The 14,251-nt window shown below is 37.4% G+C and overlaps 1 protein-coding gene across 4 annotated transcripts in view; it reads right to left on the bottom strand.

Moving 5' to 3' along the window:
• FNDC3A (fibronectin type III domain containing 3A) overlaps nucleotides 1–14,251 on the bottom strand; it is a 124,550-nt gene that overhangs the window by 97,670 nt on the left and 12,629 nt on the right. For 3 of the 4 annotated variants that reach the window (XM_074913067.1, XM_074913049.1, XM_074913059.1), the window contains exon 2: nucleotides 8,422–8,550. In XM_074913067.1, the coding sequence (XP_074769168.1) occupies nucleotides 8,422–8,523 (102 nt within the window). In that variant the 5' untranslated portion in view covers nucleotides 8,524–8,550. Of the gene's footprint in view, nucleotides 1–8,421; nucleotides 8,551–14,251 lie in introns of those variants that run through there. The other variant, XM_074913087.1, reaches the window with a different exon arrangement.

The raw sequence follows: 14,251 nt of genomic DNA, 5'->3' as shown, positions 1-14,251 counted from the left end.
GCTGTTAGTCTAGAAAATATACGGACTAGAAGAGAATTTTGTTTCACAGCATTGCTTCTGGCAACTCAGATTCCTGTTTGGTGATACAGCAAGTTAAAAGCACATAATATTTAAGACTGATGGATGTGTCTTTAACATTTCTACCTTAAATAGAACACAAAAGTAAGTGTCAGAGGAAGAGCTGTATTCTCTAGTTATTCAAAACAGTATTTCATTAAAAAACATCAGAATGCTAGGAGTTTCAGTGGCACTTCTAAGTAGCCTTTATTTCCCCTGATAAAAGTACCCTATACACCCAGTTTTGTGGAAATCTGGGTATCACTGTATATCAAATCACTGCGTGACAATATGAACCTGAGCTGAAAGGGAAATTAAAGGCTATGTTCTCAATTTGATCAGGTTAGGAATGCTCAAGTCAGTACTGGACCCAGGGCTGGATCAGACAAATCTCTACAACATCAACCTTTTCCCATATATTTTCTTCTCTACCTCAAAAAGAAAAGGAGAAAAATTAGAGCCCAAGGGCCACTTTTGCTATGGTGTGTAAACCTGAGTTTCTCTTCCTGCAGAATGTCATTCTGGCTGCTCTATAAAGTATATAATTCTGTAATACGCAGAGGGTCAGATAGACTTTGCCCAGTTATAAATAGAGAAACCTCTCAATCTCCAGGGAATAGAATAGACCATTTCAGTTGGAAGGGATCTACAATGATCAGCTAGTCCAACTGCCTGATCAACTGAGGGCTGACCAAGTTAAGGAATGTTAAGTGCACTGTCCAAATGCCTCTTAAACACTGACAGGCCTGGATCATCAACCACCTCTCTAGGAAGCTGTTCCAGTGTTTGACCACCCTCTCAGTAAAGAAATGCTTCCTAGGGAGAAAAGAGACTTCAGCTAGCAGGGGATGCACTTCAGTTTACTTGTTCACAAAGTGTGTAATTTTCACATATTTTAAGAACAGAGTTTCTACAGTTAAAAATATGACTTTGTAAAGCAGTTACATTTTTGTTACAACTTAGAGAGATTATGATAGCTGTCTTCTGAGGAAATGTATGTAAGCAATAGGGGTGACTTCATAGGTCTTGGACTCTGGCATTCAGGTCCTGGCTTACTTGGCATTACGTATTCCAAGGCACAGAGAAGGGAAGAGGACCAAGGAACATGTCTGAGTCCAGGACACTGCTTGGACATAACTGTACCCTTCCAAACCTTACTGATAGACGGGCATGCAGACTCAGGAACCAGCCCACTTGCAACAGACCACAGAGAAGAACAGGGCTACCTCAATGCTTGTAACTCCAGGCAACTTTTCACTTCATTAAAACAAACCAAACAGACAAACAAACGAAGATGCACAGATCTTTAGTCATCTTCCTAAAACATGAAATAGATAATCTTTTGAACATGCTTATTTCTCCCCATTGACTATATTAACAATCTACAGTGACTAACTGACTTTAAATCCGATTTTCACATGTCATCCAATTCTCCCAAATGTCAGCTTCTGAAGAGACTCATTCAACAGGGGAAATCTTGCCTCAAGTATCTTGAGGGGAATCTACTCTATATCAGAGACCAAAATTAATCTAGGATTCCTATTACGCAAATGAAAACAGACATTTTAGACAGAAAGGAAGATTACTCAGAACTTTTATGATGATACTTCATTCCATGAATTTTCATACTGAATACAAGTAGGAAAGGCTATGAACTACACAGCCTTCGCTCTTGTTTCTACATTTATTTTCAGACAGCAAATATGAAAATATTTTTAATATTAATATTAATCCATTAAAATGGATGCTAGTATAAATTGTGCAATAAGCCTGATGCTGCTTTCTGCTAACCAAAAGCAGCATAGTATTCATATAAAACTATATATCAAAGAATTTTGAATCCTTACTTTCTCTAGGAAATTTAAAGTAACTCAATGAATCTGCAATCAAGGATACAGTTTAAATGCTTAAGAGAAAATTCTGATCTCTAAGGCAAAAAAAATTATTTACACTTAACTAAGACAAAACTTTACTTTTCCTGACCTAAAAATGTGATCAGCTCAGATACAGAAAGGATCTAATAATCCTGAGGCATCAAAACTTACATTCTCATAGCTATTTTTCTTTGTGGTGTTGTTTTTTTAAAAATCATAGCTATCAAGCAGCTACAAAGTTTTAGGGAAAAGATTTTTTGTATACAGAATGTCCCATATCAGTTTGATTATGTATTTTCTAGTGATGGTTGCTAAACAAAATTACTAATCAATCCTGGAAAAAATACAGCTTGATAATCAGCTTCTGTAAACTGGCACTGCAGCATTTCATGTGGAAGTATTTCAATGGTTCCGGTGAACAGAGTTCTGGTGCACTTCAATGCTATGAAGTCACTGAAGGATGGAAGAATAATTGTCAGCTAAAAGAAACTAATGAATCTCCAAAAGGTAAAGTTAGATGTATCTGCTAATTCAACAGAGCTAAAGAGGAAGTAAAAAACCAAAACAAAACCCCAACCAAAAAAAGACAGAAGCAGTCATGTAAAGTACTCCATACTCTGTGAAATCAAAACAGATAAAAGAAAGGAAAACAGAACAATATGGAGAGCAATGAGAACAGTTATAACAGTGTATGTTGTTAAATGACTTTTAACACTGATTTTTTTTTTCCTTGTAGAGGAAAAGATCATGAAACATATGCAGTTCTAGGCTTGATTTTCAGCAGCAAGGCAAAAACAAAGCAAGCTGGAACTTGATAATGTACCATATGCTTTTCAGAAACAAAAGTGTCAGAACTAAAGCTGAGGAAAAGCATTTAGTAATCTAGTTTACATCTTCACCATTATTTTTCTGCTGTGACTCCACATATGTAAACAATCTGAAAGCCAAAAAAGAGGATTCTCAGAATTATTTAGTTTGTTTTTATAGCCATCTATTACTCCGCTGGAGACTTCCTCCCATGATAACAGGTTAATAACAACTTTAAGATCAGAGGTTTACATATTTGAAGAAGAAATTGATTTTAGAAATACTAGCTTGTAGATTTCATGCTAAATATCTATTTCAGTTCAAAGAATTTGCAGATAAACTCACACAGTATATATATCCACACACTACATATATACACACATAGTGGGATCTTTGGAAAACCCACTAAGCATCTAAACTTCTGAATAAAGTTTGGAAGATAAGCAACCAGCTTCCCAAACTAGAAGTATTACTTTCTCACTATACCTTGCTGAGAAATAAAGCTGACTGAAGGTCAAATACTGTGTCCCATTCCCCAAAGAAAAGGAAATGGTTAACAGTTATTGGGCTATTTTAAGAGTGCTATCTACCTTGTTAACAAAAGGGCACCAAGGTTATATAGGGGTGTCTTGCTTTGTAACTGTTAGCTTTAGTGGGAAGGTGCGGAGCAGGTCCAGAACTCGCAGGCTACTGCAAACTTTTGTCAGCAATTTACTGATTTGTCTTAGAATAGCACTGGGTGCTGCAGAAACTTTCCAAAACAATTTAACATCAGTCTAATATGAGGAAAACAGTGTGTTAAAGTAATTTGAACTCTTGCTTCCTCATTTTCCTCTCAAACACAAATTTACCTCCTCCCACCAAATTAAGACTCACAGAATCAAGCACATTTCTTCCTCTCCAGCCTCAGCAATGAGTAAAGCCCCAGTGCAGTAGTTACTCTTACATGGAAAAACCCTCAAGCACTTCTGTCCTCAAACTAGGTTTCCTCAGTCTCACTTGATTTCTATTAACTGCTATGGATATTCTCCATACTTCATCCACAATCTTACCCACCACCAGGATATAAGCGCATTACCCACTCACACTGAACACAGTGATGAGAAGGTGCAAAAGCAGTACTTTTGTGCCAAACAGAGAAGAATGAGCTGACAGGCTTGGTCTTTGCTTTCCTTTTCCACTGGTTTTGTCCTATGAAACTAACAATAGTACCTTGTTCTGTGGGACATGGAACAAGGCAGTCTCCCACAACAGCACTGAGAAGCACATGAACATCCACACAGTTTAAGTTCCCCATGTTGTCTCCCTGCATATGCACATTCCTCTAACTTTGTCAAATTGTTTTGTTTTAAAACATGGTGGAAAGTTACAGCTTTAACGTGATCAGACACTTCCACTATTTGAAGCATATGACCCTTCATCTTAACATGTTCAAATATTTGTACTGCTATTTCACATTTAAATTGGTAGCAGAACTTCAAGTGTTTGAAATAGATTATTTTGAAGATACAAACTGTTCCAGAAAAGTACTAAATGGTCTATATTCATCTGGTAACTCAGTTATGCAGTATATACAACATAAGTCACAATAATTATAATAGTTAATTCCAGTAAGAAGCAAGAAGGGGGGGAATTTATTAAAAAATCCTCAGATGTTTTAAAGCTGAACAAAAACTTGCAAGTTTAGGATACAGTTAACTAGTCTAACATAGGAAATACCAACATATAAACAAAATATTTAAATAAAGAATTTTCCACTAGGTTTTCAATATCTTTTCAGTTAGGACTGGCTAAAACTAATTAGAATAGCTACAGTCCAACCTACACACTTTTATTTACACGGACAAAATAGCTCTGAATTTTGATTCTGGGAACACAAATTCTGTCAGCGCTACAGATTATGTTACAGATTATGCAATCCAACAGCATGACGCTGTTATGAAAGAAACTTAGAGAAGTAGTTTTTATATTTTAGGGAAGTAACCTCTACAGAATGTGTGTACTGTAGCTAAGCAAATAGAAAACTTTCAGAAAAATGAGCAACTCCATCATGAAGGCAAAAGTCTTCACACTTCTTGTAGCTTCAAAGTTACAAGAAAAAAAACAACAAGGAATACAATGAATTACAATGTTTTGTACTCAGAATTACAATGTTTTGTACTTGAATACATCACTCAATTTGAAAGTATATACCCCTTTCATTAGCATACCATATAATCCAAACATAAATAATTTTAAGACCCTTATAAAAAAAAAATAATAGCCTGCCTGACCTTTCTGTGGCCTAAATCTTAACTGGGCAACCTTGACAGAGTAAGCAGTACCTGCAATTCTGGATTTCCCATAGTTCAGATATACAAAGTATTTCCTACTTAGCGATAGCTTTTAAATCACCAGATGCAAAAAGAATTTCCAGTGAAGTTTCCTGCCTCTGAACAAATGCATTTACAGATTCTTCATGAGTCACGTATCAGATGCGAAGGACAGAAAACAAAAGTTGCAACTTTCACTAGACACTGTGGAACACAGAACACCAGACAACATTGTGGTATAACTGCTAGTTACCATGAAATGAAGAAACTGACTTTATTGATGACTGAGAGTCTGGCCAATGCTTTCTGGCCAATGCTTTCTGAAGATTCTCTTTTTTCTTTTTTAAAATAAACACTACCAGCTCCACTTTAGACAGTATTCTTAATGAGCTGCTTTTTTAAAAAATAAAAAAGGATACCAGCAGCGTATATGACGTTATTCCCTTAGGAAGATTAACAGAAAGCCCCTCAAATTCATTTCTTTGAAGAAATTCTTTGCTTGTTTTCCGGTTTTAATCTTGATTGGCAAAAGAAAAAGAGACAACATTTTAACGCAAAAGTATCCCCAAAAGAACATTTAAGCTCATATCTGACTCAAAATTTTGCACCAATACAGAGTAAACTTGACAGCACAGCTTGACAGTCTTATTTTTGGGAAAGACAGAACAAGTAGCTCAGTCTCAACTATCTTTGAAAGGTCATGGTGATTAGGGGAGGATCCCAAGGACTGGAAGAAAGCAAATGTCACTACAATCTTCAAAAAAGAGCCAGGGGGAAGATCCAGGGAGCTACAGGCTGGTCCACATCACCTTCAGCTCTGGTAAGATGAGCGAGCAAATCTAGAAGCCATTTCTAAACACATTAAAGATAAAAAGGTGATTGGGAGTAATCAGTATGGATTCACAAAGCCGAAATCATGCCTGACAAACTTGATGGCCTTCCACAATGAAATTACTAGCTTGGTGAATGAGGGGACAGCAGTAGATACTGTTTTGACACTGTCAGTAGATACAGCAGTTGATACAAGGCTTCTGACACTGCCTTGCATAACATCCTTGCATAGCAACTGATTATGAGCACAGGCACTGAGGTGGACTGAAAACTGGCTGAACTGCCAGTCTCAAAGGGTTGTGATCAGCAGTGAAAAGTCCAGCATGAGGCCATTTACTAGTCATCTGCCTCAGTGGTTGATACTGGGGCAGATAATTTTTACTACCTTCTTTAAAGACCTGGATGATGGGACAGAATGCACCATCAACAAGTCTGCAAGTGATATGAAGGCGGGAGGAGTGCTTGATGCACTAGACGGCTGCATTACCATCCAGAGGGACCCTGACAAGCAGAAGAAAGGCCAGCAGAAATCTCATGAAGTTCAACACAGGGAAATGCAAAGCCCTATACCTGAGGAAGAATAATCCTATGCACCAGTACTCAAGTGGCTGACTGGCTGGAAAGTAGCCTTTCAGAAAAGGAATGGTGGACAACAAATTGAATACGAGTCAGCAAAGCACTGTCAAGTCAAAAAAAAAAAAAGCCAACAACATCCTGGGTTGCATTAGGAAGAGCACTGCTAGCAGTAATCCTTCTACCTACCCAGCACTGGTGGAGTTCTGGGTCCAGTCCTGGGCTCCCCAGTACAAGAACATAGACATAGTGGATAGAGTCCAGCAAAGGGCCACAAAGATTATGAAGGGACTGGAGCATCTGACTTGTGAGGAGAGTGTGAGAGAACTGGGACTGCTCAGTATGGAGAAGATATGTACCAAGGGAGAGCTTATTATCAGTGTGCATGAATACCTGAAGGTGGGGGGAATAAACAAAATCGAGTCAGACTCTTCTCAGCAGTGCCCAGTGAAAGGACAAAAGGCCATGGGCACAAACAAATACAGAAATTCCACTAAAATGCAAGAGATTATTTCACTGTGAGGGTGGGTTGAATACTGGGGAACAGACTGCCAGGGAGGCTGCGCGGGAGTCCGTTATCCTTGGAGATACACAAAAGCCAACTGGACACGGTCCTGGGTGACCTGCTCTAGCTGGCCCTGCTTTGAGTGGGGAAAAGCTGGACTGCAGCATCTCCAGGGGTCCCTTCCAACCTCAAGGGTTCTGTGACACATCTATAAGAATTTTTAAATGGCAGCAGCAGTAAAAAAAAAAAAATATTCACAATTGGGAAAAGCAAAGCTGGTGAAATGTTTAACTTTGCGTAGGCATGCTTTATTCTTTTTTGTTTGCAAGGCTTTAAAATTGAACTTTGAGGCAGAACATGTAAGGAAACAATAACAGTTCTCCTCTTGCATGTTACAGATTACTACTTCTAAACATCAGTTTTTGAAAGAATTGGACAACAAAGCAAGTTTGGATACTTTTTTTCCCCCCTTTTTCTGGAATGTTCTATCCATATATTTACTAAAAAGATCTGTCAGCTCTTTCTATGTATTTAAGCTTCCCCTGCATTGTGAAGATCTCACTGCAGCTCAAACCTTATCTCATGAACTGTTGCAATCCATTCTCCAGTCTCATTTTAGAGCTCATCTGTGTTTTTACTCTACAAATTAATTCCTCTTTATGATAAATAATTATTTATTCTGCACAAAGTTCAAACATGCAAACAGCAGACTAAAAGGGACTTGCTTACATCATCAAGTTCAATCTCTTGCTATTAACAGTGATCTCTCAATCCATTCAGATACTTCCAACCACTTAATTTCTCATTCTTTACTCCCTCTGGAAACTGCTCCAGAACTGTTCTTATGTGGGCGTTAAAATATTCTTCTTAGGTTAAAGAAATGGATAATGCGTATTTTTGTCGACACATCTTCCTCACTGGAGCTGACCTTTCTCAAGTGTTCTGAAACCGTAAGTTTTTCTATCACTTTGACTGGCTTTGTCTTAAAAAAAAAAAAATTTGAAGAAGTGTCCAGACACTAACACACAAAAGCAAGTCCCATTATTCAAGATACCCAGTTGTAAGCAAGTGTCAGTATAGAGACCACAGAGTTGTTAGCACATATTGTGCCTGAGCTAGCAAGATCTACCATAGGGGAAAGCTTATTAACCTTAACATGGTCACGTGGTAATGTAAATACATAGCTTCCAAATTAAGACTCAAGCATGGGTAGACAACTAGGCAGCTGTTTGGTCCCATCCTTGTACAAAGATGTTCTGTCACAAGATAGGTTTTCTGCTTTGTGCTCCTTACAAATCTCTCCCTGCAGCAGTTCTACCTTCACCTCAATCTCAAAAACACAGGCATGACCAAAACTGCACAAAAATATTCTATATTAATTATTACTGATTTTTACAGTGTCAATGTATCAATGATTCTGTTGGAAGAACTAAAAAAAAAAAAAATATTGACATTTCCTTACCTGTTGTGCTCCATCCCCACTAACAATAGGGGAAGTTAGAAGAGGGATTTCACTACTTATAATCGAAGTGGTATCCAGTAACGGTGGATGTTCTGCCATCATTGATGGTACACTAATTCACAAGTTCACCTGCAAAGAGAAGTTACTCAAATGGTTACACTGCTTAAGTATTTCTGAATAGTTACCCTTAAAAAACAAACTCAGTTTAAAAAAATAAAAACAACTATTAAATTAGACACCTTTAAAAAGTATGTTTCCATAACAATCCAGCAAACATGTAAATTTGAAAAAGTGTTTTGGCAGCTAGCATAAAACATTTGTACAGAGGGTGGTTTAGACCCCCTCTAGCGGCTGAACCTTAGAAGGTGGTACATCACACCCTTGGAGCTAACAAATCTGAATCTTTTAACTTTGACTATAAACCAAGATTTTGACTAAGTTTGTCTGGCACTGCTGACAAAATGTCTACTGAGGAAAAAAAAACAAACCACAAAAACCAAGCTGTTACCTTAGAACTTACATATATAGTGTTCTTGTTTATATGACAGGTAAAAACAGGGACACTATTTCTTTTTTCTTTTTTTAATCACCAACCCACTTTTTCTACTATTATAATGAATGAGACACTTATTTTAGAAATAATTTAGAAATAACTAGTTACTATGAAATGTCCAAGTGAGACAAATGAATAAAAAAATCTTCTGCACAATCTGCCATTTCTTTACTTTTAAAATGTATTAGACCCAGAACTAAAGCTGTGTCATTTTGATAACCAACTGGCCCTTTAGTAGCAATATCAGCAGCTAAAACCTGGGGGTGAGGGGGAGGTAATGCCTGCACACAAAATTATAATCCTCATAACTACATTATGAAAAAGCCTTCACTGGTACACACTGTAAAGTTACATGAAATCTGATGACAAGAAAAGAAAAGCCACACAGGCAAAAGGCCCATGAAAGCAGTGATCCACTTCAACTCTGATGAGTGTCAAGTAACAGCATAACATAAACCAGGATTCAGCTGAGCGTTCCTTTCAATTACATTAATAAGTCATAAGTAATGTGTTTTACAATATTCTGTGTGTTAGTTCTATATAAAGACTGGGTGGAAGAATTAAGCCCAGAAGAGCCGAAGATTACCACTTTTCCATGCTGGACATATATATTGCAAGTCTAATAAGCTGCTTCTGAAACTGTATTTCATTTTGTTAAAAAAAAATTGCTAAGTTATACTGGTTTAGTGCACTGGTCTTAACTTCATCCCAGTGAGACTCAGCACATTTAGCTTTTGAAATAAAAAAGAATTAGATCAACAAGAATTGAGAAATTGATATTTCTTAACAAAACAGAAAGACAGATGGAAAGAATTCACTAGAGGTGAATGGTACATTCAGAATCCCACAAGTAATCACATTTTGCATCTGAAACCAGTGCTTAACATCAAACAGACATAAAGATTAAGCCGAGAATAAGCTTGTACAGTATTTCTAAAGTAGAACTGCCTCTCTTAGCCAGGACTTACAGTAGGCTGTTGAAAATAAGTAGGTACAATTTTAAAGTTATACAGCCTGACAGTCAATAATGTTACAGGTTTTTACAGTTTTGCCTTGATGCCATCTGGCTAATAAAACTCTCTACGAACACTTCTAAAGTTCCAACACAGATATACTGCCTGCTCATAAACAGAGGTGCTTATTAGTTACAGTATGTAACTTACTTTAAATGAAGACATACCCAATAAAATTCGAGTGGTAAAGTCAGCTTAATGACACTGACTTTAGTACCAAGTTCTAGAGATTCCTGGTTAATTTAAAGAGCTGCTCTTACAGCTTACTACTCAGAAGCATTCTCTAAAACTATCTATCCCACGCAACTGACTGCTTTTACTTGTTCGTCCCTCTAAAGCAGATGTTGTACATCTGCTGTGGGTTGAAATCTGTAGTACAGTGTTGTCAGTACAAGAAGACTCACGCAGAACAAAGACTTTACACAGAAAATGTATTAACAAAGCACTATAAGCCTCTCATACTGTATATATATAGCTGTACGATTTAGCTATTCCCATACTGAAGATTGTCCTACTATAAAACTATGAACTTGGAAAAAAAAAATTCTGAAATTATTTTAGAAGTTTCATTTACTTTCCTGGCATACTCTGCAAAGATTAAATTTTGGGAAAGAAAAATCCCTCTAGGTTAAAAGACTTTGAAATCTAACTGTGATTACTTAAGAATTCATTACCACTTATGCCAAGTCATTTATACCTGCTTAGCCATACTAATTAGTCTCCCAAGCAATGAGGACAGAGTTTTATATTCCTACCTTATTTTAAAAGCTTCCCCACTCAGCAAAAAATCCTCCAGGCTACAGTCAGTCCCCACCACTTCTGCAGGTGGCAAAGGGCTGATGAAAGTTACTTGGATCATCTTTCAAGCTAGCAAGTTTGATGGTAAGCTTCCCAGGATATTATCCAATGACCGTTTAATGTAAAATGAATGCACAGCCTGGAAGCAGAGGTAAGAATCAAGGCATCCCTCCTCCCACCATAGCTATAACCAGGCTTGCTCTTGTTCCATCTCTTGATGTTACAGTTCCAAATATTTTGCGCTCCTATCTAAAGTGTCACAGGCAGAAAGGTAATTTCAGTACTCCAAGCTATAACACAACACTCGAAGCCAGGTTAGTCTGGAATTTCCCCAGGTTTAAGTTGAATCCAGCTCATTATTCCCAAGCCACCATGCCAATGACTACTCTCTTATATAAGAAAGAACTAAGCCTCCTTTATCACATATAATGGCTTTTGATTGAATTCATAACTTGATGCATCAGTGCTATCACCATTTATTAGGCATAAATCAAAACATGTCTATCAAATAGGACACCAGTGAGAATTAAACATAACCCAAACTGACTCAAATACAACTGCCATGACAACTTGCTCAGTCCTTCCAAGACAGAAGCAGCTCTGGACATACCTAACATTTGGTCTCAGGTAGATTCATTCATTCATTTATTCATTCTCTTGCACAGGTGTTTAAGGATTTGATTTGTACAAAAATTAGGTTTTCACAGGCACCCAAATGCTTAGGTGGGTAGTCCACCTCTGGCACACAGCCTTCAGTGCCTTAACTGGGACACAGCTAAATTCCATGTCTGGATCCAAGTGTTTGATTTATTTTGGAGACAAAGCACACTGCTCATCGATAAACCCTGACAGGAGATATTAGGTTCAGTATTATTCCTGACATCTTCTACAACAATAATAAAAGTGCTACCTGTCATACTGTGTAATCAATCTAGGGGAAAAAATAAATCAATGTTTTCTTGACAATACAATATTAGATTTCTCTGCAATGCCACTAAACTAGTCTAGAAGACTAAAGGTTTAAACTTCACACCAATGTGGGTCTATGCTACACGTATCATCAAAAGTCTTTTTCCTATCAGTAGTCAAGGGACAGCAACCTGTACAAGGCAGTGCACATAATCTGGTCAGGCAGCAAGACATGTTATGTCCACCAGCTGCAGATGCCTTTTCTTTTTAGCTATGAGGACAGATAAAGACAGATAGGAATTTGAAAAGGAGAAAGTACTGTATGGCAGAAAGAGGAGAAGTCAGATAAAAATGGACAAAAGGTTTGCATCAAAATAAGCAGAAATGCTCAATAAACATATCTTGGAAATAAATGCCATTATATTACATTTGATGTAAGGATATCAAACGGGCACAGAGCTTTTAAATCAGCAGACCCAGATAGCTTGTATTCAAGACTTATGGAAGACGAGATTTACCTAGATCTTTGAAAAAGAATTGCAAATAACGTGAGTCCTGAGAAAGTCTCAGAGGTCTGGAAGAAAACTAGAAGTCTTGCATTAAATATTCTATTGTAAAAGAGTGAATGGGACAATCTAGGCCCATTACCAAACATCTGAGAACAAATCAAAGCGAATAGTTGACACTGGATGTTATTTGTAAAGAATTAAAATACAAGTATGATCGATGGAAAAAAGCTTATCCAATTAACTTGAGAATCTTCTGGTGACAGATATTGCTGATAAAGGTACTAATAAGAGCACTGGAAGAAACAATCTTCAACCTTATTTGGCATTACACAACAAAACATTACTCTTCAACAAAAACAGAAGAGCTATTACATGGATTAAAACTGGACAGACAGCCCTTAAATATTAACAGTAAATAGAGAGTTGTTGAGCATGTGAATTTCCAATAGAAAGGGAAGGTATCAGTCCTTGGCTTCTCACTACAAAAAAGGAAAAAGGAAAAAGAAAAAAAAAGAAGTCAGAAGAAAGTCTGGAAATGACAAACCACGATAGTGATAAGAGACCAAGTCACTTTACCCCACTAAAATGGCATGAATAGCTTTAAAAGGTAGGCATAACAAAAGGTTTTCATACGTAAAGGTAAAAGCTATTCTTTCTAAAACAAAAAGGAATGAACTCAATCCCATGAAGAGTTAATTCTGAAAAGGACAGAATAATAGAAGCGGACAGTCAAACACAAGCTCCCCAAAAAGGCTGTATCAGTAATATCAACAAGTGTAGCTCACTTAGCAACAAGGATGATATTTTCCCTGCCTCTGGCTGCAGATAACTACAATCTCTACTGGAATAACGTAACAAGCTTTGCCTCTAATTTGCTGATTTAAAATTATTGATACTTGTTCAAAAGAGTGGTATGAGTGACTACAACTTCTTGAAAATATAATTCCATATTGAAAATACTGAAAGCAAAACATGTGCGTCCCACAGCTTCAGCCTTACACCACATAAAAGTGCTCTGGATGATAAAACTGTTTTCCAACTCCATCTAGTTTCCCCGTATACTCAGGATTTAGCAAGGTCTTGAAAAGGACACAAGAAAAGCATCTTGCATTTGGACAACTGGTAAAGCTCAGCCTGCAGAGCCACTACAAACAATTTCCTAGCCTACTGTCAGATTTCCTGCACCACTGAAAACTAATGGATGCAGCAGCCTTCAGAAGGGGTAAAACAACATGTGGGATAAATCTAAGGATTTATTTAAGGTCAACTCACTGCACCACCCTTGTGAACATATTAAAAGGAACCAGAGAAGGAGTATGACACATCAGATGCATAGATAGGTAATTTGCTGTTGCTAAGCACAGAAGCAGCTGAGAAGTAATTTTCTACTGGTGGTACACTAAAGGTATGGTTATTTAGAAATCTACACTGACTCATGCACAGCAACAACTGCTGCACGAACAGCTATCTCATTTCTTGTCTTGTTACTGAATATACTGAACTAGTAGTAGACATTCAAAGTGTAATTCAGGATTGCTAACTCAGCTGACACTGTTCTTTCTGCACTGAGTCTGTCCTAAGATACAAGGGAAGTACAAGGTCTCCTGAGATTTCAACCAAGTTGAGAAGGTTAATCCTTTGAACAAGACTTCGGTAGCAAACTACCTACTCCCCACTACCCACAACTGAACTGCTATTCGTTTCCTAATCATCATACAAATTTGAAAAGACTTTGATAGCCTTCAGAAAAATATTTCAAAGCTGAAACAAAGTGAAGGCATCTAAAGTTACTGGACATGATTTGTTTAGAGACTCCAGGGCTTATGCCTGAAAGAACCAATAAGGAATGGATTACACTAACAAGCCAAAAGGCTAAATGACATTAAGGCTCAAAGACTGAGTTCCACGCAGCAGTTCAGTAAGCAAGTTTGCTGTCCTGAAGTGTAATGACAATTTAACTCAATCTTTAAATGCCTTCAGATTTGGTCCTTTTAATGGTTCTGTGGCATTACTTTCATATTCTAAAGACATATACAACTCTGGTTTTT

This window comes from Athene noctua, chromosome 1 (genome assembly GCF_965140245.1).
Source record: "Athene noctua chromosome 1, bAthNoc1.hap1.1, whole genome shotgun sequence".
Classification (NCBI taxonomy): Eukaryota; Metazoa; Chordata; class Aves; order Strigiformes; family Strigidae; genus Athene; species Athene noctua.
This window is presented reverse-complemented; position numbering and strand designations above follow the sequence as displayed.